Source organism: Brachyistius frenatus, unplaced genomic scaffold (assembly GCF_029030835.1).
Source record: "Brachyistius frenatus isolate BFR_SWC_R1_liver_20210118 unplaced genomic scaffold, ASM2903083v1 Contig_2, whole genome shotgun sequence".
Taxonomy (NCBI): domain Eukaryota; kingdom Metazoa; phylum Chordata; class Actinopteri; family Embiotocidae; genus Brachyistius; species Brachyistius frenatus.
Genome location: NW_027210601.1, coordinates 3551993 through 3574586, shown reverse-complemented (window position 1 = coordinate 3574586; position 22594 = coordinate 3551993). Strand labels below are relative to the sequence as shown.

General features: G+C 41.9%; 4 protein-coding genes across 4 annotated transcripts; 3 read left to right on the top strand and 1 right to left on the bottom strand.

Annotated features, from left to right (window-relative positions):
- The first annotated feature begins 38 nt into the window (after positions 1 to 38).
- Positions 39 to 2940, top strand: mrpl9 (mitochondrial ribosomal protein L9). Its single transcript, XM_069694132.1, has 7 exons — positions 39 to 201; positions 757 to 916; positions 1015 to 1139; positions 1232 to 1285; positions 1437 to 1538; positions 1681 to 1764; positions 2077 to 2940. The coding sequence occupies exons 1-7, from the start codon at positions 121 to 123 to the stop codon at positions 2386 to 2388; spliced, it is 918 nt and encodes a 305-aa protein (XP_069550233.1). The 5' UTR covers positions 39 to 120; the 3' UTR covers positions 2389 to 2940.
- A 540-nt stretch (positions 2941 to 3480) lies between these two features.
- On the bottom strand, positions 3481 to 8902 carry prcc (proline rich mitotic checkpoint control factor). Its single transcript, XM_069694118.1, has 7 exons — positions 7770 to 8902; positions 7621 to 7668; positions 6899 to 7483; positions 6407 to 6499; positions 6107 to 6253; positions 5592 to 5657; positions 3481 to 4699 (listed from the first exon to the last, which is right to left on the bottom strand). Exons 1-7 carry the CDS (start codon positions 8079 to 8081, stop codon positions 4613 to 4615), a joined length of 1338 nt encoding a protein of 445 aa, XP_069550219.1. The 5' UTR covers positions 8082 to 8902; the 3' UTR covers positions 3481 to 4612.
- Positions 8903 to 10478: 1576 nt separating this feature from the next.
- LOC138618375 (hepatoma-derived growth factor-like) lies at positions 10479 to 17892 on the top strand. Its single transcript, XM_069694106.1, has 6 exons — positions 10479 to 10964; positions 13200 to 13276; positions 13936 to 14074; positions 14172 to 14330; positions 14433 to 14621; positions 16083 to 17892. The coding sequence occupies exons 1-6, from the start codon at positions 10878 to 10880 to the stop codon at positions 16101 to 16103; spliced, it is 672 nt and encodes a 223-aa protein (XP_069550207.1). The 5' UTR covers positions 10479 to 10877; the 3' UTR covers positions 16104 to 17892.
- A 1169-nt stretch (positions 17893 to 19061) lies between these two features.
- On the top strand, positions 19062 to 22594 carry mrpl24 (mitochondrial ribosomal protein L24). Its single transcript, XM_069694094.1, has 6 exons — positions 19062 to 19131; positions 19386 to 19582; positions 20434 to 20529; positions 20983 to 21086; positions 21580 to 21710; positions 22075 to 22594. Exons 2-6 carry the CDS (start codon positions 19400 to 19402, stop codon positions 22209 to 22211), a joined length of 651 nt encoding a protein of 216 aa, XP_069550195.1. The 5' UTR covers positions 19062 to 19131; positions 19386 to 19399; the 3' UTR covers positions 22212 to 22594.

The following is a 22594-nucleotide window of genomic DNA, read 5'->3' as shown; positions in this document are numbered from 1 at the left end:
GGGATAAATTAATAGTGGCGGTGCCCAAGCGAGGTTGTTTTTTTTTGCGCTGGACCTCTTGAAACGACTTGTGCGGTTCAAAACTGTTGAAGGTGGTGGAGCTGCGGTTGCCGAACGAACATGTGGAGCTCGGGCCGCCGTGTCCTTCAGGAGCTGCTCGGCCAGCCGGCTGTCCGGAGCTTCTCCGTGACGGCTGCTCAGGTCAGTCGGTGTCTCCGCTCGGTCAAACCGGACGGATGACATGATGATGAGGGGGGGGGGGGGGGGGGTCCCGGCGTATTAATGGACAGCTTTAATCGGACACGCCTAACTAAGGACAATACGAAAGTCGTGTCGGGAGGTGTTGGGTGAGGAGAGCGGAGAGAGAAAAGAACAGCAGAGAGAGAGAGAGAGAGAGACAGGATGGGAAGGAAGGAACCACAAGGTTGGATACTAAGGTACACTGAGATCTGTACTAACAGATGGAGCTATACATTTAAGGGCTTTGTATATTAGGGGAAGAATTTTAAACGCCATTTTTGATTATAAAGGAAGCTCAAATGTCCTCTCCGATGCATCTTATAGTAAGATAGATTTTTGGTCAGATTGGTTAAGAATATAAATATAAAGTAGAACGATCCAAAAAAAAACCCAACTCATAACCGTTTTCTTTTTCCGCAGAGCTATAACAACAATTACATTAACTACGTGTGTTTTGCCACAACAGCAAACTTACAGGTCTGTGAACTCATCTCCGGTCGCTCCATCTTTCCGTAGAGCACCGTTGTGGTGGAGCGATGGTGGCAGGTGCCCTTGTCCAAAGTGGGCAGCCCGCCGAGGCTTTACCCTCGAAGGCACAGGATCTACAAGCTGGTGGAAGACTCCAAACATGCTCCCAAGGACCAGATGGAGCTCATACTGACTCAGACGGTACCAAGTGAGTAGCTTCAGTGTCCCAGGAAGTTAAGAAACTTTTTCTTCTTTCTTTTTGCACCGGTTAAATGATTTACATAATGGAAACAACTTTGTTGACAGAGCTCGGTGGACGAGGGGACACGGTGTTGGTGAGGAAGGCCGTTGGCCGAAATAAGCTGCTGCCCCAAGGCCTCGCAGTGTATCCATCGCCGGAGAACAAACAGATGTTCGCAGAGGAGTTAAGAGTATGTGCTGCTTTTAAATGATGTCGTTTAGTTCACGCGGGTTGGATAACAACGTGTAGCTTTTCGTCACCGTGCCCTCTTTTTACACGCAGCTCCTGCGCGAGGGGAGGCCAGAAGACAGAATCCAAACCCGCACTGGAGAAATGGTGAGATTTCTTTTTCTTTTTTTTCAGGATTTTCCTCACGACTCAGGTCCCTGAGTCACAAATCATCAAGTAGTAAAAGGAACAACAGACTTAACAGATGTCAGTTTTTTTTTAGTTTTTTTTTAACAAATGTTTCCTGGTGTTTTTGCAGACGGTGGAGTTCCTTAAACGCTCCAAGCTGAAGATGATCAAAATGCCTTCTCCTGATTTCCAGCTCACTAAAGAAGGTGTCTGTAGACAGTTCGCCAAGAAGGTATGGCTCTTTATCTCTGCGTTTATCCTCTTTACTTTTCTATTTCGAATAGAATTGAATAATTTTTTTTGTTTATATGAAGTGATTCTGATGAACACAAAAGCAATACAATTGTTATTTTTTTAATATAACCTTGCTTTAGTTGGGAGTCGTTGTGCCTCCTCATGCATTGAATCTGCCATTTGAGCCGGTGAAGGAATTGGGCGACTACTGGTGTGACGTTACGGTAAGAATATATCTGTGTATTTCACGCTGTTGCACACAAAAATACGTGTTTTTCTGTTATTACTGCAAAATAAAGCAGCTGCGTTTTACAAGTACTTAAGTTTTCTTTGGGACGGAGTTACCTTTTCTTAGTGTTTTTACAATAATACCAAAAGCACCTACTCATTTCACGTTCAAATATGTGTTCCTCGTTTTTGGTTTTCTTCCATTCTTAAGTATTTCATTTACTAAAGCACAACAGTGACTAATGTTCAAATACGGTTGTTGTTTACCAAAAAGCAGACCGCTTATTCTCCACACTGTATTCTTCCAGGTCAACGGACTGGACACGGTTCGCGTGCCCATGTCGTTGGTGCAGTATGAAGAACCGTCTGCCAGCCACCAGCGGCAGCAGAAAGCACAAAGCCATCCGGAGGCAGACGGAGATAATTCAGAAGCCGCTGATGAGCGGGACGCTGTTTTGACGGCCGTTTCTGACGCAGCAGCGGAGGCCGAGGCCGGTGGAGACGCCGAGAGTCCGGCTACAACCTCAACAGGAAGCTCCGCTGCAGAGGAAGCCGCAGCAACCACACGGGCGGAGCAAGACACGGCGGCGCCACCGGGTGAAAGCCCCAAAAAAGATTGAGGGACTCCAAATGAACGCGTCCGTAAAACTGCAGTGGATAGTTTTTGTCTGTAATACAACACGCGTGCATAAAACAACTGTGTCTGTGCGATCATTCTCAGAAAATACACCGGACAAATATTTAGAAAGTCAACACAATCTGGCCCGTCGCTCTCGGTGCGTTCTCCTGCTGGTTAGTGCGCCGTTAAAATAATGTAATCTAAATGTGTCGGAACAAATGTAAGAATAAACTTTGATCCAGTTTAGAATTCAGAGGAAAAAAATAGACTGTGCAGTAAAATAAAAGGTCATCGGCCGTTTGATAGTGGGAGGATCTTTTTTTAAGGTTTTACATCGAAGGACAGAGTTAGCTGCTGGGTAGGTAGGGAACTGTGGGATAATATAATATTTTATTATTTTCCCTGCATTATTGTGAAACAACAGTAAACTGCCCTGCAGGTACGGAGGCAAGAAAATCCAAGATTTATTCATCGATTTTAACTGCACAATAAAAACAGAAGGTGAAACAAAACCGGGCGCTCCCGGCAACGCCATTAACTACATTAGTCAATAAATTTAGAATCTGGGTGCCAATACACTCGTGTGTGTGTGTGTGTGTGTGTGTTTTGCTAGACTTTACATGAGACCTGAAGTCAAAGAGTTTTAAGCTTTGTGACTTTTATTCCTGTTAAAGTTACGCGTGAGGATATGTGATCTGACCGTCGGCTCCGTGCCAAGTGCGTAAATGCACTCTTACACAAGCGCTGGCAGTCGTTTGCATAACATTTGGATGCGTTGTGTTTCTGCCCAACACACGAAGCTTTGAGGCAGATCAGGTTGTGCGTGTGTTAATGCAGCGAGCCGCCGCCCACGGCAGTTCATATTTGGAAAATCCAACAGGTATGGGGAGTACTACACTTGGATGCAAGCTGGTTTGTGGGTTCACATTGCTGCTCTTTGAGAACGAACAGAATACCGATGGAGGGTTGTTTACGGAAAGGTGAAAAGCCACATAAATAATAATAATATATAATAATAAAATATCGAAGCTTCAGTAGTCATTTAAAAGACAACTTTGCAGTATGGAAAAGTCTGAAGATCGACCTCTTTCCATCTGGAAAAGAAAACCGCAGTCTTCTCCAAACCAGAAGAGAACGGCAGTGTTTTATTTGACCTTCTGACACAGTTCAGTGAACGTTTCCTCAAACAAAGGTTTTTGTAATTCAAAACACTCGGGCTCTCTGGCAAAGGACAGGTCAGGAACACAGAAAATGCTGACCCAGCATATTGAAAACTGCAGTTACGGAATTCGGGCATACCAGAGAATAAGATATCAACCTAAAATGAATGCCATCCCCTTTTGGAGAATATTCACGGTACATAACGGGTAATTATGCACGTATCCAGTTCAGGATGCTGAAACGAAGCATCACTGGCTGGATGCAGCAGGTAAAACTCGAGATGTTTTTCTGGTCTTGAATACAGCTACGGCAGCTGAAAATGTTTGGTTCCCTGTGAACTCAGTTTTCTGCCAAAAGAAATGAAAAATAGAAAAAAAATTAATTAAAAAAAGAAGAAAATGGCTACATTTATATGCAAAACTTTTAAATTTTAATTTAATGAGAAACAACCAACTGCAACATACATATTCTGATATTCATTGCGAAGATGTTGATTTGATGTAAAAATATGCAACACGTCACCGCTTTCTTTTGACCTCCGCTCGTTTCTCATGATCAACAGCGACATTTTATTGTAACTGTATAATTCCCAGAGAACCAAACCTTTTAGTAGAGTCGTGTTTGACCACCAAAACAATGTCACACCTCAAAGTACGTCACGAACAGGAGGGAAACAACATTCAAAGGAAAAACATTTACGGTGATCAAATTGCATGTTTTTTTTGCCACTGATTCGCAAAAGGTACCTTTAAAAAAATTCAGTTTCAGTCTCATGGAGGAATAGTGCCTATATTTACTGTAAATTACTGAGTGGAGAGTGGAGAGTGGAGAGGCTGTGACTGCTTTCACAAATAAGATATGAAACAATTGACCAAAAGAACTACTGAATATTAACAATTCAACACAAATAACAGGATTAAGGGCAGGAAGAAAATAATCAGTTTGAAGGTTTGTATACTTAAACTAAACACAATTTTTCCCTTTATGTGGGTAAATGTGGAAAGCTCTACTCTAATTTCTGTTGCAGGGTTTCTGTATGCCATCAGAGTCCACAGTTATGACATTTAGAAACCATATTTGGCCTGGGTCTGCCGGCGGGTCAGTTTGTTATCTGCCCAGCTGTTCTTTAGCTCCAGCTCACGCTCCTTTGCCTGGAAAAGAACAAAGAGAAAAATTCATCATCATTTGGAGCAATTTTTTTTCAAATGAAAATAGAAGAAACAGCCACATCTGTTTTCATAAACTTTTAGGCGTGATAATTTTGTCACTATTATGGGATCTGTTATCGGTATGCAGGTTTAACATGGGGGTCAGACTACCAGAGAAACAAAGGGGAAAATCTTGGTTCAGAGAAGCTAAAGTCAGGTGTGCGAGTTGTGAACAATGCAAATAAATCCCCGCCCACTGCGCTCAGCCAGATTTTGAATAACATCAAATCACGCCTCCTGTATGATGAGCACTCAAAATGATATACTAAATAGCCATTTGCACTGAAATCTACAAGTTCTGGCAAAGAGATACCTTTGACTTATTTTTAGCTTACCAGAATGCTTTGAGTAAACTTAAGGAGTTGTGGTGAAGTTTTCTTGCAGCTTATCGTATAAAATCACTGGCACACAGTAATTGACACAAGGCTGGAGGTTAGCTCTGTGCAAACAGGCAAAGCAGCCGGCAACCTGGAACTGGATGTTTGCATGCGGGTCACACTGAGTGTAGGACTTCTAGAAACTCCTGACTTCCACCCTGCTCTGTATCGCCTTCAAAACCGGCTCAAAGAGTGTTGGTATATTTATTTGTTAGGTCAGTCCGGGACTATGAGCTCTTCTCCCCGAGCTGCAATATATTCCGTTAGTTAAATCAATATCGGCACAAAGCGACTGTACTGACAGTTGCGCATGACAGAGGGATGAGAAATGCTTTTGGTGGTACAATATGTGCGGCATATCACTGACCAAACAGCTCGTGTCAAATATGAGGTGCGATCCTTAAGATTTACACCATGCAAGCGCTGAAAGATTTAAGTCGAGCTTCGGCACGGCTCACCTGGTGAATAAGATATGTTATCTGATGCTTGCGTCGCTGTTGTCCCGTCGGCTGTTCTCCTTTTTTCTGCAGGAAAGTAGAGAAAAAGATGCATTAAATTACAGAAAGTGTTCCTGACAGTCTCATGACCTTCACACTTAAACAATAATGAATCATTTGTTTCTATCCAAAAGGCTTTGACATCCTCGCATATTTAGAGTTCACATGCTATTTGACTTGCATCAAATCATTCACGTAACAACCCTGCCAGTATCAAGCCCACCGGCAATTTGTTTTATTTTGTAGGAATCTCGAGAGGCGTTGCCTTCCCCTTCAAATGTTCCCATTGGAGGCCATCAAATATTTTACAGCTTCAGTTGTTCCCAGTCTAAAATGAGTTTAAATCCACGGTGCACAAAAGCCAACATCACCTCTTTCCTCTCGCATTCAACAAACAAACATGAACCCGAGAGCCCTCGTCGGGTTTTCTGGGCTTCCATGCAAAACACTGAGTGACACAAAGCTGGTCAGGTCACCTTGCTAAAGGACTGGCGGTTCTGCTTTTCCTCCGTCATGCTCTTGGTCATCCACTGCTGGTTTCCGCTCAGCTGGTCGTCTCCTTTGATCTCCAGAAACTTCACCTCCTCTTTGCCTCTGTTTCTTTTCCCCTGCAACCGCATGAACTGCAGGACGGCAAGACGAGAGCAGTTGGACAAACGCACATATACTTCTGTTGAAGCAGGAGCTACTGTTGAGCCTAAACTCGAGAGTGATGACGGGACCGATCGTGGGTGCACAATTAGCAAAATGAGGCAAAGAAGCAGCGCAGTTCTTACCGCTTCATCGTCAAACATGGCGGACTGCCCAGGCTCTTCAGCCTCTGCCTGTCCGCTGTTCGGATCTTGGTAGTATGGCTCAGTGTAGTATCCCTGTCAAAAGGGCAAGGACAAAGTACAAGGTCACTTAAATTCATTCATGTTGGTTTACCGTGGAGATGATCTCATTTTGACAGCGAGACCTCTGGGTTTTCCTGAATTGTTGTAAGTGCCTTTCACAGTCGGGACTATAGATTAAGAAGCATAGTGTCTGTTCTGGATGGCAGTGCGGGTGTCGCTGCATGTTGCTACGTGGCTCTTGTATTTCGGAGCCCGTTGTGTCGTTTGTCCTGTAAACGGTGTCTAAGGTATGTCGCTGGATGGAATTCAAGTGCAGGCATGCCGCGAACCGAACCGAAAGCTACCTGAAGGGAGGACGACATTTTAAATATAATGTGTGGCCTGAACCTGAAGCGGTTTAGAAAGTCATATGCAGAATGTAGTCATTGTTACCTGAGGGAAAGCCTCTGGGCCTGCTATGGGTTGTTGAACCTGGGGATATTGACCTCCCCATGCACCAGCAGCCTCATGGTTCCCCCCAAAGTCGAGAGGAGCGTCAGACTGTCCCGGCTCATCGGCGGCTGTGACGGGGAGGGACTCTGCGGAGGCTGCGGGGGCCGCGGGGGATGCGGAGGCTGCGGGGGATGTGGGGGGTGTGGGGGGTGCGGAGGTTGCGGGGGCTGCGGAGGCTGCGGGGGCTGCGGGGGCTCCTGGTTCAGGGTCTAAGCTTGGGACAACAGCGGGGAGAGGCTGGGAGCTCTCGCTGAGGGAAAAGTAGTTCTGTGGGGTTATGTCCTCCTCGTCCTGGTCGTCTGTGGCTATTTGTCTTGCTAGCTGCAGGGCTGCTGACTTGGCTGCAGCTTTAATAGCAGAGGGAGACGCACTAGAACCAAGCAGACCCTGAGCAGGAGCTCCGGGTTTGGGTCCTTTGGCTTCTTGCCGTTTGGTGAGCGCATGAGGGATCAGAGGTCTGTCCGTCTCCTTCACCGTCAGGTTTTTGGGTTGTGGCAGAAGGGAAGACAGGCCTGAGCTCGCACCCTGGTGGAGAAAAATAATAATAGCATATTGTCAATCTACAAGTCCTAATTTATCTGTTCTTTTAGCCTCATTTAAAGGGTTAGAATCACGGAGAAGCACAAAAGAGGGAAGTGGCAGAGCGACAACCGTTTACTTACCTGAGGTTGTACTTTCTTCTTTGCTGGTTCGTCGTCATCGGAGTCAGACTACGGAAAATAAATGAATAGGTTATGAATTACAACCTGATCTCCTGTCACAGCGGAGACGACCTGCTACCAGCGAAGGTCTGAACTGACTCGGTACTCACATCCCGTCTCTGGATCTGCGGTACGGTTATCTTTACAGGTTCTGTTCGTTTCCTCGGCTTGGGCAGACTGGAGAATAAGCCTCCTTTCGACGGCTGAGGATCTAGGTCGTCGGCGGTCTGGCTGTCCGCCGCTGAAGGGCTTGCTCTCGTTTCATGGCTTGGTCCGTCGGACCTTCCTGCCGATCCCGTCTTCCTAGGAGCAGGCAGGCGCGAGAAAAGCCCCCCGGCGCCCGGTTTGCTCTCCGCCGCGGCGGGGATGGAGGTTTCCTCCGAGTCGCTCTCATCACTGCTGCCGTAGGCGACTAATGACATGGTTGCTGATTCTACTGAGGATTAATATTCTGCAGAAACTCGTGGACATGGATGAGCACTTCTTGAATTGGGTCTCAAGAAGCCGTGCTCAACACAGGCTTCAATTAAGAGGTAAAAAAAAAAACAACAACAATAATAATCTTTGCACAGTGGTTTCAAAATAGTTCCCCGGTGTAGCTGTAGTGTCGCGGGAACACGGCAGGTTAAAGGAGAACCTCCCGGTGAGCCGATTAATTGAAAGGACTGTCCAACTTCACAGAGCTAGCTGGTGTTAGCTAGGCCACCACAGCAAACAGCATCAGCTCACTCACCGTTTCTTCCTTCGAAAAGTTAAATTCGTCTCAAAACTATAATTGCGCATAAAATTGCACCACCTGATGCGGCAGCTGTGTTGTTTTACAACAAAAATGCCACACTTTAGTGGGTTGTTACGCCGATGAACTGGGCTCGTTAGTTCCTGGACTCCACCAAAACATTCGCCTCCATCTTTCGCGACTAATGAAACGACAACTGCGCAGTTTTGTGCGCAGCTTTCTTTTCTTCGCCTATTTGTCGTGAGGTAGTCAACAACTTCGGGGCTTTAGCGCCCCCCAGCGGACGGAGTGTAAATAAACATCAATTTACAGCGACTGCAAAATCTATTTTCTTATAATAATCCTTTGATGATCAGGAATGTAGCAACAATTCAGGACATTGTGGTCATGATCGCAGTATCTTTTAGGAAAAAAATGTAGCAAACCTTTAGCAAACGAAGTGAAGTTGTTTTAATTATTCTACAATTATGACAATGCAGCTGAGTGATACTGTATTTGTAGACCTACATTATTGAACACAGGATATTTCCTGTCCATGTGTTCAAGTTAAGGAAGGAAAAAAAGAATAATGTTACTGCATATAATAATAGTTGTTCAAACTTTGTGGGAACAATTTTTAAAAAAAAAAAGACCCTTTCATGAGAAAGAAAATGAAAGAAGTGTGAGATATGTGTGCCCTGATTGATGACGGGTCGCATTGCACAGGTTCTTGTTTTTAACCAGTTGTATCTCATTAAACATTTGAAATAACTACATCAAACAATTAAAAATGTTTATTCTACATATGACTGAAATGAGGGCTTACGTTTGGAGGATTAAAAAAAAAAAAAGACTGACTGCAAAGTTGCCAACCACAATAAGAACCCAAAAGCTAAAGGTTTGTTTCAATGTTGGCCGGAAATTTGTTTAGAAAAAAATGCACCACTAAAGCACATTAACTGATGTTCTGGGCCATAAAGGTGTAGTTTGGTTTGTTTGAGGAGGGGTTGTGTGAGGTACTTACATCCCCCCTATGGAGAGTCAAGCAGCAGTATGTACTTTTACTACTACAAAGCACCAGAGTCACTTGATGGAAACAGTGAATTTACTTCGCAAAATACAGGAGCTGCCGGCCTACTACTGCCTTCATGAGTACGTTAGGTTAGGTAGTTACTTTATTAATCCCCGAGGGGAATTTTTTTCTCTCGCTACAGCAGCATACAGAAGCAATAAGATAATATACGTTTGTGTTATTGTGTGAGTACTGGTGTTTTGAAATGTTCAGATCCAAACGAAAACACCAAAGTCCATTCTCCATCACAAAGGGCTGTATGACAGCAAGGTGAAGTGGTGAAAACATCCCAAATGTAAACGGATCTAGATTTTATTTTTTTTGGGGTGAGCCTTCTTTTAGGTGGCTAAAATACAATTTGTTGATGACCGATTCAGCTGCCTAGTTCCTCAAACTGAGGGGTTTACTGACCTCCCCATTTACTGAAAATAATACATTTACTATGGATAAGTATATAATATAATATATATAGATATATACTGTACTGTATACACTGTATATACTGTGCATTTTATATTTATATTTTATAATTTGACTGCTATTTTATTACTTTCTATTATTCTATTATTATCTTGTTGCTTCTGTATGCTGCTGTAGCGGGAAAAATTTTTTCCCCTCGGGGATTAATAAAGTAAATACCTAACCTAAGTAACCCACATCATATAATCCCACTTCTATTTGAACTGATCCACTGAGTCCCAGTTTTAAGAGGGCCTTCGCGTCAACAATTTATTTTAAGACCTTTATAATTTTTGGTTTTGTATCTTAAATATTCATAAATTTGTGTTTATTCAAGCATTATCACACAACATAGGCTATATAGACCCCCGGCATGGGGGAAAAAAAAAAAAAAAGTGGTAGCAGAGGACTAAATCGCCGTAAATTAACTCAATCAATTTACTTTTGGGTGAATCCCTTCGAGGCCCAAATTACATGTTACTTTTTGAAAGTTTTGAGTTTGCCCTCCTAAAGATGAGTTTGTTTTATTTGAGCAAATGCACCGAGATGTTTTGGTCAACGGGGGCGCTGCCGGTTGCGGATTCAGGCAGCTGGGGGCGCGTCTGCAAAGAGGGAAGCGGGTTTCAATTTCAAACCCAAATAATCCGAGGGACGAGCCAGTTGACTGTGGGACAACGTTTATGCCGATTAGCGCATTTTACCTCGTGTATCCGGGGAGAGGGATTGAACCGTGTAAATATTCTTGTTGAAAGTGCGCGGAACTGAATCCGCAGGAGAGGAGAGGAGGAAAGGAGGAGAAAAAAAAAAAAAAAGTCGCCCGCCGCGTCTTCGCTCCAGTTTTGGATGAGAAACCGACACTCGGGCTTGTTTGCTGCAGGTTTGTGACCGCGACGGAGACCGGAGCAAGCGCGGCGTGACGGTGCTTTAATTACACACACATCTGACAATAAACCAGCCGTTTCTGCCGGAGACATGCCGCGGTCCAACAGGCAAAAGGAGTACAAACCTGGAGATCTGGTGTTTGCCAAAATGAAGGGGTATCCACACTGGCCTGCGAGGGTAAGCGCCCGTCGAGGGGGAGGGGAGGGGGGAAGAGAGAGAGAGATCTTGTTTCTAGCTTCATGTTTTGGTGTTCATGTCCGCCCGGCTGCCTTCCTTCCTTCCTTCCCTCCCTCCCTCCCCGCCCGCCCGCCTCCCCTGCTCGGTTACCTGCGAGGCCTAACGGCAAGTTAGCCACCATGAGTTAGCGTTAGCTGTGTCGTGTTAGCCAGCGTCACCCCCTTTCACGCACCACGCAGCTGCTGCCATTCGCACATTTTCTTCCAGGTTGACTCGTCGTGTCGGAGACTCGTCGGAGCGGACTCAAAACGCCGAAAGCTGCCTGCGAGCGTCTCTTTTTTTTTTTTTTTTTTTTTGCCAACAAATGCTGCTTTTTTTTTTTTTTCGTGCCGCTTTTCGGGAGAAAGGGGGGAGGGGGGAGGAGGAGGAGGAGGTGGTGGTGGGGGGGAGGGAGGCCGTTAGGTTAACGTTAACTTAAAGCTTCTTATTTTTTTTTTTTCCGTAACCGTTAAAAATCGGTAAGAGAACGTTGGCTCACACAATGAACGGTGATGTCAGCGTTAACGGAGAAGGACCGTTGGAGTTGACCGACCCACGCGGTTTTAATAAGTTGTTGTTTTTTTGTTTGTTTTTCCCCCTTTTTGAACCGTTTGGATTACAGACCGACGGCCGCTGGTGGAGCCCGCACACTTTTTTTTTTTTATTTTTTTTATAACACTTTGGAAAACACGCCCGCTCCCGCACTTGTTGCGAGACGATGACAACAGCGTTTGCGCCCGTAACGTTGAAATTGAATTTGCTCCGGGCTAATAATAATAATAATAAAACAAAAACAGTAATGTCTACCGGCTCCGTAAACACACCTGTCAAGTGTTTCCTAATAATTCAGCAGCAGGAAATGTGGACTTTTAAGCTCTCTTTTTATTTTATTTGTTTTTTTATTCTATCTTTTTTTTGTCACTTCATGCGCGTATACATAAAATAAGGAATTGGAAATCAAGCAGTGCTTTGTAGAAAAAGTGTGCGACCAAAAATAACACCACATCTGGCTTGCACAGTTGAACAGGAACAACTGGATCCCGGTTTCAGCTTTGATGTTAACAACCGTTCATTACAACTGAATGAACAACTTCCACCCACCTCTTGTTGTTGTTTGTTTTTATTGGACACGTCTGAATTCAAACACCTATGAATCTGCACTTTCGCCCTCTGCAGTGACATTAGTGTCGGTATATTGATCTGCGCCTGTTCCCTCCTTTTTCAGTCTTATCAGCTTGGCCTCATGTCAACAGGCCACAGGCCCCCGGCCCCGCCTGTCCTGACACCGGTCCTATCTGGGAATGCCAAAAGGCCCATCTGGCAGAGGCTATAACGGACGCCGTGCCTGCCCATCAAAAACAGCGCTTTCGTGTGCCGCGGTGTCTCGCTCTTTTCTTTTTGAATATTGGCAGAGTAGTGGGGTCCAAACAGAGCACTGCGAGGGTGTTTAAACAGCGACCCCCTGCTCCCATCGGCCTCGTTGGGAGTTTAAAGTTAGAGGGAATTACGCTGCAGCTGGTTGCACGACATCAAACATCTCAAAAACCATTTTAATTAGCTGTGGAGAGTACTCCCATTGTGTTGCGTAACTGTCCAGTCCCATTAACTGAAAGTAAACTTAAGACCCTCACTGTTAAAACTGTTCACTCATTGGTCGATTTACAGAAAATTAATGAACCGCAGTTTTGATAATCAGGTAAATGTCATTTATCAAAGAGAAACGCAAAATATTTTCTACTTATATCTGCTTAAATGCAAAGATTTGCTGCTCTTCTCACGTTATCAAATTGTAAACCTTTTTTTTTTTTTTTTTCAACTTTACAATGTTATCTCGAGCTTTCACACCTCGTGATGAGCTTGTCGTCATTATTTTCACATACTTTCACAATGATTCATAGAAGCTATGATTATAAGAAAAGAAGTCATTAAAAAGATGAATCAACAATGAAAATAATCCATCCAGTCTGGACTGTCTGATGTGTCAGTTAACACTTTCAGAAAAAAATGGCTTAAACCTTTGCAGTTATTAGTCAGCTGTGAATAGGTTTTTAATTTTTTTAATTTACTTTGTGGTTCTGTATTTGTCAGGGACATCCACGTCAGAATCTACTTTTGACTTACTGTTTTACATTTGACCGATTTTTTTGTAATTAATAAACATCTTTTGTTTTAAGAAGCTGTCTTCTTAATTCACAGATTGACGAGTTACCCGAAGGAGCAGTGAAGTCGCCCTCAAACAAGTACCAAGTGTTCTTTTTTGGGACACATGAAACGTGAGTAATATGTGCTCATGTGTTATTCCACATGCAATAAGATTACAGAAACATGAAGCATTCAACGAAGCTAAAAAAAACAAAACAACACCAATGTTTTACTATCTGGGAAATGCCAGTCACTGATGTGAGTTATACATTTCTAGGAAGAAAGTTATTTAATTGCAGCTTGTACTTTCTTTGAAGTATTTATTTATTTGTTAAGACAAAGTGATGTGCAAATCTAGATAAATATATATTGGCAACTGCTGGTCACTGTGTTATTTAATTGCAAATATGTTAACCAAAGAATTATTTATAATAACTTTGGTTACTCCGTGACCTTTCTTAGGCACTATTGAATCTAACCTTTGTCCAAGACAAGTTATCTTAGTGATCTCTGGACAGATTATCATGAAATTGTACATTTTCAGAGTGAATACTTACTGTCTCGAAATGAAACATGATGTTGTTGATGTTCTGGGTGACCTCTTGATTTCTCTGTGGACTTTTTTTTAAACGTTGTAACTTCACTTATTGTAACAAATGATGAACCATTTCATCCCTAAACTTCATCGTGACTTAAGTGTAAAGCGTGCTCATTTATCTCGGTGTGAGAATAGACATATTTGGATGTACATTTACCGAAAAAGCACGAGGTAATGTTTCGACCTCTGTAGGGCATTCCTGGGGGCCAAGGATTTGTTCCCGTATGATGAATGCAAGGAGAAGTTTGGAAAAGCAAACAAAAGGAAAGGCTTTGCTGAGGGACTCTGGGAGATCGAGAACAACCCCACCGTCACACATGAAGGCTACGAGGTGGGTAGATGTCTACGTCTAGATTGAGATCTACTGCGAGTACATATACTTTCACCCAGACAGACCAATGAGGTGATATGTCATAATCTGCCTTTAGTCATCGAAGAAGGACAACGCGTCAGAAGGAGCAGGCGATACAGGCAGTTCAGAAAAGGCAGATGCTGAAGGCAGCAGCGACGAGGACGAAGGGGCTCTGGTCATCGACGAGAAAAATGAGAGGGGAGGAAATAAACGAAAAGCGGAGGAGTCCACAGAGGTGAGTTCCAACCTGTCAGTCAGTCAGTCCACGTAGAGCGCTTCGTGGTCAGTTCATCGTGACGCTAACTGGTCCTCCGACACTTGGTCCAACCTTTTACAGGCATCTCCCAAGCGGCCAAAGGACAAAGAGACGGAAGGTGATTCTAAAGGAGACAGCAACAAGTCTAAGACAGAGGCCAAGCTCAACGATGTGGCTGGACCCAAGGCAACAGCTCCTTCCTCACTGAGCGAGTCAAAACCAGAGGCCCAGGAAAATGCTCCAGCAGGGGGCCAGCTAACAGCAGATAAGGTCAGACAGTGATTACTAATGTTGGTTACCTGGGACACATCAAATGATTAGGACTCAGTTTGGGTGTTAAAAGACCACGATGGTGTTTTTTTTTTTTTTTTTCTCTTACTTTTTTCCCCCTCATTTACTTCCAAGCAGCCACCGTTTGCCGTTCATCCCAGTAAAGTATTATATTTCTCAGTGAGCATTTAATTTTCTTTAGTTGTATTTATGTCCTTGTGTGAAGTTCTGACATTTAAGTGGTGAGTCTAGAAAAACTTTACTATTTATTGGGCTAAGTAGGTGACTGTGATTTTAGGACAATGTTTTTTTTAGAAGAATACTTTGAAATCCTTTGAAAGAGGAAAAACTTCATAAATGGACAAGCTCACTTTTTCAAACATGATTTCCAGGAATGAAACGTGTTAATTGTTACTGTTGTATATTTGAGTCAGAATGGTACTTTTATCTTCTAATTGTTGAGAAATGAGAACCAGAAGTAAAAAATGATAAACATAAACATGGACACAGATGTTTTATTTAGTTTTGACAATTGCGATAAATATATGTAATGGAGGCAGCATATTTTCCAGTGTATTGTCTACACTGACATCAGTGCACTGTAATGGTAAACTTCACTGTGACTTTGATAGTAATAAAAAAAACTATATAAACAACTAACACAAATAGAAGAATTTTTAATTTATCCCAAGCTTCTTTTTCTGAAATGTTCTGTAAAAAAAAAAAAAAAAGATTTATATTGGCCAGCACATATGTCAACACCGATCTATCTATGATGGGTCTATAAACTGTTCGGACCCAAATTTAAACCTATAGTGCGGGGGTTTTACATATACATGAATGTATTCAAGCCCTTGACAAATATGTTTTCACAATGCCGATAAAAGCATTTGGCTTTCCTAGACTTTCCAAATGTTCATGTGGTGGTGGTGAGCATGGGGAGGGGTGGATTGGCACTCAAAACAATTTATCCAATGTTTTAAATTGCCATATTCGCGAGAGTATCTATGGAGCAAGCAAAGGAGGAACCAACGACGAGCAAGCATCAACAATGTTTTTGTAATCTCTTGCCATTGGCAAAAGGGGGAGATAAAAGCGCCGTGCCGCCGGTTACATTTTGGCCATTTCTTGCTTTAAAAAGTGCCGTGTTTGACAGCCGATGCTCTGCAGGTGGATGTGAAAACTGCAGACAAACCGCCAAACACACCAACACTTAAAACAAAAACATGACGTTCACTGCACAGAGAACAGTGGATGCATGGAAGTTATAACAAGCCATGGTTTAAAATAAATAAATAAATAAATAAATAAATGGGTGGCAGTAATGTTAAATGGACATATTTTACAGCAATGCAAAAATAAATTGTGAGAGTTGTATGTATGTTTTTTGTAGTGTCTAAAAGAGAAAGAGAAAATTGATTAAATATTTCCTCTAATTGCTTCTCCGTGTTCTCTCTGCAGCCTGTGACAGACAGTGCTTAACGTCAACTCACAGAAGAAAACCAACAACCTTTGACGCTTCTCTCTGGAATTTAAGCATCACCATGATTACCTGCAGGATGCCACATTTCAGCCATTAATAAGAGAATTTGTATTGAGAGACAAACAAGTCCTCATTTGCTATTTTTGGGATATCATATATCCCAGAAACAAAAAGTTTGCTAATCTGATTTCAAACAATTGAAGCGAGCATTTTAGGGCTCATTTATAAATGAGATTTTGGTGTGTATATATTTTTTATTTCTAAGTGCAATTACATAAGTACAAAGACTGAATGCTAGGTGTCAAAACATTTTTCAGTTGAGAGGGAATAAACACTGAATTTAAATAAATGTAAAAAAAAAAAAAAAGTTAAATCACAAAAAAATAAATAGTTGACATACTCCCATTTGTTGGTTTTAAAACATAGATATTGTACAGAAAAAGAAAAAAATTTCACCAACGCTTTCAGACTTAGTTCAAAGATTAACTGGTTTTCTTCCATTTGTATCACCTAGTTTCTCAGCCTAATTCAAGTCATTTATTCAGTCATTGGATACATGATGAGTTGCACTTCGAGATGGTTTTTTTTTTCTGCCCCATCAATTGTTGTCTCGTTCGCTCTGTGACATTTTTATGCAACACTGGTTTTGTTGCTTTGGTGTGTATTGCTTCATGCAGGTGACCAAATTATGTGGTTAACTTCACAGGATCCCACATGTGGACTACTTGGCTTTTGAACATATTGAATATGTAAAACCCCATTTGAGAAGAACTGTTTTAGGATTCACACTGTTACTTTGCAGTTACTCTGAGAAGAAACCGCTCTCTAACTCTATTTAGCTGATGATGTGCATCGTTGAAAGCAGAAAGACATTCCTGAATGTTGTTGTGTCTGAGCTCGAGTCGGGGAAGAGCACTCGTAACTGCTGTGGGGGGAAGTAAGTCATTGCTGAAGAAATTATCTGACAAATTCTTTCAAAAGTAACTCTTACTTTCGTGTTATTATAAATTTCTATTTAGCTCAGCAGTGCCACCGCTGCTTAAAAACTGGAGATGTGATTGTCAAGAACACTTGATTGCATTCAGTAATTGATCGTACCAAATATGTTTCTTTCTTGGCTCTGATCTGCACAAAGTGGGATTTTTTTTTTTGGAGAAACTCAACAGAAAGAATATGTGCAGGGAACCATCTGACTTTTTCTTTTCCCATCCTCTTAACTGGAATATGAGTCTGTTTTACTTCAGTGGTCTTATTATTTTGGTTGTGAAACAAAGTTGTGATGTTTTAATGTTTCATTCAGTCATTTGTTGAGACAACATGGTCAAAAATATGGTGTTATTTTCCACCGTAGATCATTTTGGTGCAAATTGAATTGAAAGGTTCAAGCTTTTCCATCATGTTACTTGGATGTCATTGTCATTGCTTCAGTGTTCTTTCGTGTATTTGGAAACATTAGCCTGCAGTTGATCAAGTTGTGAATTTAAGGGAAAACACAGCTTTTAAAAAATAATTCTGAATGTTGTGTCTCAGACGGCCACATTTCCTTCACCACACCGCTGATTTCAGATTATATAATGGTCAAAGCTCAAAGCGCCACTTCAGATCTGGAGCTAAATCCAAGCGTTTAATTTGTTATTAAAGTGTACTTTTTGGTTCAGCTTTCTCTGTTACTTTTGAAAGCTGCCATCCATCTTAATCTGCCGCTTAGTTTACTATTGTAGTTGCCAGTCCATTTAATAAACATGTTGATTACAAAAAAAAACAACACATTTGTTTCTGTCATGTTTGGATCCAACAAACCCTGCTTGTTTAATATAGATTAAACATTTTGTACTTTTGGAAAGAATCTAAAAGAGTCAGATCAAAATAACTGTTTTTGGTTTTACCAACTACATTGTTTGAAATCACTTTTTTTTTTTTTTTTTTTTTCTTAAATCAGTATCATGAGTTGTAAATTACCTCCTAAACCAAGTACCTCCCTGATGCAAATGTATGACACTAACAATGGAACCTTTTTGTGTGTCTGTGTGCAGTTGTCACAAATAATTTGCTCCCCAGAGAGCCTTACAGCACAGTTTGGCCCCAAAGGCTGCCATAGCTGAACTAGATTTGGTGTTATGCAACACGTCCTGACAGCATTGAATTTGTCATGAGGTTAGGTTGAGTTTGAGTTCTTTAATCATAGTGTTTGTGCATATACACAATGTTATTCATGAGTTGCTGAATGGAAAATTGTTGTTCCATTTTGTTTTTGATATTGATTTTGAAATGATCTGTGTGGGTGCTGGTGCATCTGTTTCCAGTGGTGGAAGAAGTATTCAGATCCTTTACTTAAGTAAAAGTACCAATACAGCAATGAAAACATACTCTATTAAGAGTAAATGTCCTGCATTAAAAATCCTACTTTAGTTTAAGTTATAGCAGCAAAATAAATGTAAAATATTAAAGAGAAATGATTGGTTTTGTACCTCCGATTGATGTAGTATTATATGACATCGTTAGATTATTAATACTGAAGCATCAGTGTGTAAGCATCATGTTACTGTTGTAGCTGCTGAAATTAGAGCTACTTTGAACTACTTTGTTTACAGTTTAATATATATAGCGACAGCAGAAAAACCTAAAGGGTTTTTCATACTTTCAAACCATTCATTTTTCCAATTCAAAAATGATTTTCCTCTAGCAGTGATCTTATTTTCTGAGCAGTTTATTTCAGATAAGTAAAACATTGTAATTTTTTTCTTCTGTGAATTGTAAACCTCCCAGTAATCCTTTATGGTTTGAATACACTGATGTACACAGCTACAGTAGTGTGAAGGTCATTTTTCCCTCAGCGGCCTGCATCACGCCCACAAATCAAACCCGTCATCGCTGTTGCCTACAAACTACATTTTCCCAGTGCGCATGCGTGAAGACAGCTCTGACCCTCCTATCCAGCAGGTGGCGCTGCGGGCGGATTTCTTTCCTTTTTTTTTTTTAGTGCGAGTGTCGAGCCTTGCTGCATGTGACATTGACACCAACAAGGGGGTAAGCTCTTTCTGCATGTCCATGACTCCGTTTTCTTTTTATTCCAACATTTTGACTTGTTGGCTGTATTGAAAACATAAATATCAGTCTCATTTGAGTTTTGTGTATTTGAGAAAACAATGGCGACTGATTAGCCACTCTGAGCTAACGTTAAAGATAGCGTCTCCGGAAGCTAACGTTAGCTTCGCTTGGTGTTGCTATTGTGACCTGGCGGTGTTGACGGAAAACGTGCTTTTTTTTTTTTATTTGATGAGGTCCCTGCAGCACAATGAGGCTGACCGTTCTCCTGTCGATGGCGGCCAGGGTCGTCGTGCCCAAAGATTACCGTTACGGCACCAACAGACCGTGGACGGCGGCTGCAAAGAGGCTGAATCCTCCGGGGAAGAAGAGGAGGAAGGTGTTTGTGGAGCCGCTGGAGCCACATGACTGGTCGGTGCTCCGAGGGGACACGGTGAGAAACACTCAGGACTTGCAAGCAAACCTGAAATGATACGAGTACATTTTTCTGTCAGAGCTATAAGTGATTTCTTATACCCGGAGTCCCCCCCCCCCCCACCACCGTATTCGTAACGATTAAATATTCAAGGTATATAGATGTTTAAGTGCAACTGTGTTGTTGTTTTTTTCAGCAGGTCAGAAGTTTTGCTTTTAAGTCTAAAAAGGTCTTAAATAAGTAAAGTCTCAGAGCAATCAAGCAAAAGTTAGTCTTTACTTGTTATTCTTTATTTCTTCCACAAAGATGTCACTACTCTTCCTGGGGTTCACACAAAAACAACCAAACAACAAAACATCACACAGCATCAATAGAACAGAGAAGAATAGACTATTAATGAAAACATAACTACAATGATATCTTTCCATTATCTATGCCCGCTTTGTACTGAACAGGGTCAAGTCCCAGCTGACTTTAGGTGAAGCCACAGTACGCCCTGGACACAGGATGCCAGTCCCTCAGAAAGACTGACAACCATTTAATTATGAATGTTATCTTCCATTTCTGCCAAAAGAACCCCTAAAACCTACACACTTAAAATGCTGATCCAACTTTAAGGGGACATACAGCTGGTGCTTGTAATATTCTGGCTTGAATTATTTTTGTGTTTTGAAAACTAAGCTCGTGTCATGAAAAGTAAGATCCATTTGCTGTAACTAATGCATGAGGACTACTGAGAGCGAATCTGCCGGTTGCAACTGTGAAACTCAATTTCTTTTGGGCCAATCTCAGTTTAATAATGTAATGAAAGTGCATCGATTAATTTTGTTTGCACAGAAATCAGTATCGGCTTTTCATCTGTTTCTCAGGTCGAGATTCTTGCTGGGAAAGACAAAGGGAAGCAGGGAAAAGTGATCCAAGTCTTCAGACACAGAAACTGGGTCATCCTGGAGGGACTGAACACAGTAAGGAAACTGCACCGACATGTTCAATTTTATAGAACATTTAGTTTTATATCTTCTGTGAATTATTCTGATTCTGTAATTTTTTTTGATTGCTGTCTTGCTATCCAACAGGAAGATTATAATGACTTGTTTTGGCTGTGTAAGTGCATGAATTGATTGCATCAAAGTCTGCATGATGTTGCTGCTGAGAAGATGAAAAGCTATCTGTTCTCTGATATTTCACTCTCTTCAAAGAGAAGACGTTACCAAACCTATTATTTCACCAGAAGATGAAGGTAACAGTGACAACTTTGCAGCGTTTAAAACGCAATGTATTTATTCTTTAGCACCAGCAGATGGAGGCAGATGTCTGCGATCAGGGTGCAGCGAATACAGAAAGCCATTTGGCCATGATCTGTTTGGCCTTTCTACCTTTTAAGTTGGAGAACTGTGAACTATTGTTTTTCATCTCAGCATCACAGGTATATTGGAAAAACGCTGGATTACCGTGGGACCTACATCGCCAGCGAGGCTCCGATCCTGCTGGGCGACATCGCCCTCATTGACCCCTCAGACAGGTACGGCAAGCTGAACCACAGTCCTGGTTCAAATTGTGGATATGCTTGTACACAACCATGTAAGGACGATAAAATAGGTGCACCGGAGGTTAGCAGTCAAAATGATTGTTTGTCCTTCTTATTAGATGGTCTGAAATTATTGGTAATTTAAACTCTTAAGTAAAAGCTGGAACTCCAGGTGTTCGTACAATAAAACACCAGGTAAAGAACAGCGACAAACCTAAAATAGTAAAGTAAGAGCTCGTCTTTAATGAGTCTGACACATCTTACTTTCCCTAGTGATATTTTGAGGTGTTACATCTGTGTTACGTCTGTATTCTCTGTGCATCTGTAATGTTCACGTGCTGTATTTAATACTTAGCTTTCCTCCACATCATCATTAAAGTAAACAGCAATGCAATGCTAAAGAGTAATTCAGCATTTCCTAAATACGTGCACCAGATCTTTAATATGTTAACAGACCAATTCTGTCGGAATGATCTTAATACTGCAGGAAGCCAACTGAGGTGGAGTGGAAGTTCACAGAGGAGGGCGAGAGGGTTCGAGTGTCAGCCAGGACAGGTCGAATCATCCCAAAACCTGTTGTGGAGCGACGAGATGGCATCGTGCCACAGCAGTGGAAAGGTGAGAGCGTGTGTTTTGATTGGAGGGGTCGTCTTTTCAGTAACCAGTTTATTCCATGTGAAAGTGACAGTCAGCACATTAAAGCCAGCTGTTGTATATTTTTAAACCCTGTGCAGACTTGGATACCAAAAATAGTTTTCTGTGTCATGCTGTTTGATTGTTTTACAGTGGAAATATTTCTATCCAAACTAGAAGACACATGGGAAATGCTCAATTTTGACACTGCTGAACAACCCTCCCATGATGTCATTCCTGTTGCTTGCATTGTGTATAAATTTAAGTTTTTATGCTAAAAGCTTAATATTTTTTTATATGTTTATACTGTTAAAAATGTCTCATTTGTTTTTGCCCTTTGCCTTTACAGATGGGCCTAAAGATACCAGCCCCGAAGACACTCTAGAAAAGACGTACGCACCATCTCTGAAAACCCTGGAAGAGGAAGTCATGGAGAAACTGGGTATCAAGGAGAACAGGCGGCACAAAAGGTCCTACTGGTACTGACCAGGCAAATCAGAGACATTAAGGCTCCTTATTGTGCTGTCCAGTTTTCACAGGGACTCTGAACAGACCTTGTTCTGGAGGGAGTCAAGCTGAAGGGCAACTCGCAAAAAGACTGAGAGGATGCCAAGAGAAAGGTGTATAGACTTTAAAATACTGTAGCAACAAACAAATTATTAAAGACATTAAAGAAACAGTATGAGAAGGTGAAATCAGACTAATCATTCTCGCCTCTTTCAGCTCATCGCTTTGGTGTTATTAAAAAAAATAGACGTAGCCTTCGTGACATCACACAATTTTGTGAAGAGGAGTTTTGAAGCAGTTTTTCGCCAACTCGGCAGTGGTTGACTCTGCCTTCCAAAAATGGGCAAAGAGGTTGTGCGTGG

What these genes read in the sequence shown, in the direction of transcription:
- mrpl9 (XM_069694132.1), top strand. Translation starts at nt 121, where the DNA reads ATGTGGAGCTCGGGCCGCCGTGTCCTTCAGGAGCTGCTCGGCCAGCCG. An exon ending in TCTCCGTGACGGCTGCTCAG is followed by an intron (nt 202 to 756) that starts GTCAGTCGGTGT and finishes ATCTTTCCGTAG; the next exon opens with AGCACCGTTGTGGTGGAGCG. An exon ending in AAACCCGCACTGGAGAAATG is followed by an intron (nt 1,286 to 1,436) that starts GTGAGATTTCTT and finishes GTGTTTTTGCAG; the next exon opens with ACGGTGGAGTTCCTTAAACG.
- LOC138618375 (XM_069694106.1), top strand. Translation starts at nt 10,878, where the DNA reads ATGCCGCGGTCCAACAGGCAAAAGGAGTACAAACCTGGAGATCTGGTG. An exon ending in TCACACATGAAGGCTACGAG is followed by an intron (nt 14,075 to 14,171) that starts GTGGGTAGATGT and finishes ATCTGCCTTTAG; the next exon opens with TCATCGAAGAAGGACAACGC. An exon ending in AAGCGGAGGAGTCCACAGAG is followed by an intron (nt 14,331 to 14,432) that starts GTGAGTTCCAAC and finishes AACCTTTTACAG; the next exon opens with GCATCTCCCAAGCGGCCAAA.
- prcc (XM_069694118.1), bottom strand. Translation starts at nt 8,081, where the DNA reads ATGTCATTAGTCGCCTACGGCAGCAGTGATGAGAGCGACTCGGAGGAA. An exon ending in AGAAGAAAGTACAACCTCAG is followed by an intron (nt 7,484 to 7,620) that starts GTAAGTAAACGG and finishes TTTCTCCACCAG; the next exon opens with GGTGCGAGCTCAGGCCTGTC. An exon ending in CCATGTTTGACGATGAAGCG is followed by an intron (nt 6,254 to 6,406) that starts GTAAGAACTGCG and finishes GCCGTCCTGCAG; the next exon opens with TTCATGCGGTTGCAGGGGAA.
- mrpl24 (XM_069694094.1), top strand. Translation starts at nt 19,400, where the DNA reads ATGAGGCTGACCGTTCTCCTGTCGATGGCGGCCAGGGTCGTCGTGCCC. An exon ending in CTCATTGACCCCTCAGACAG is followed by an intron (nt 21,087 to 21,579) that starts GTACGGCAAGCT and finishes TTAATACTGCAG; the next exon opens with GAAGCCAACTGAGGTGGAGT. An exon ending in CGTGCCACAGCAGTGGAAAG is followed by an intron (nt 21,711 to 22,074) that starts GTGAGAGCGTGT and finishes TTGCCTTTACAG; the next exon opens with ATGGGCCTAAAGATACCAGC.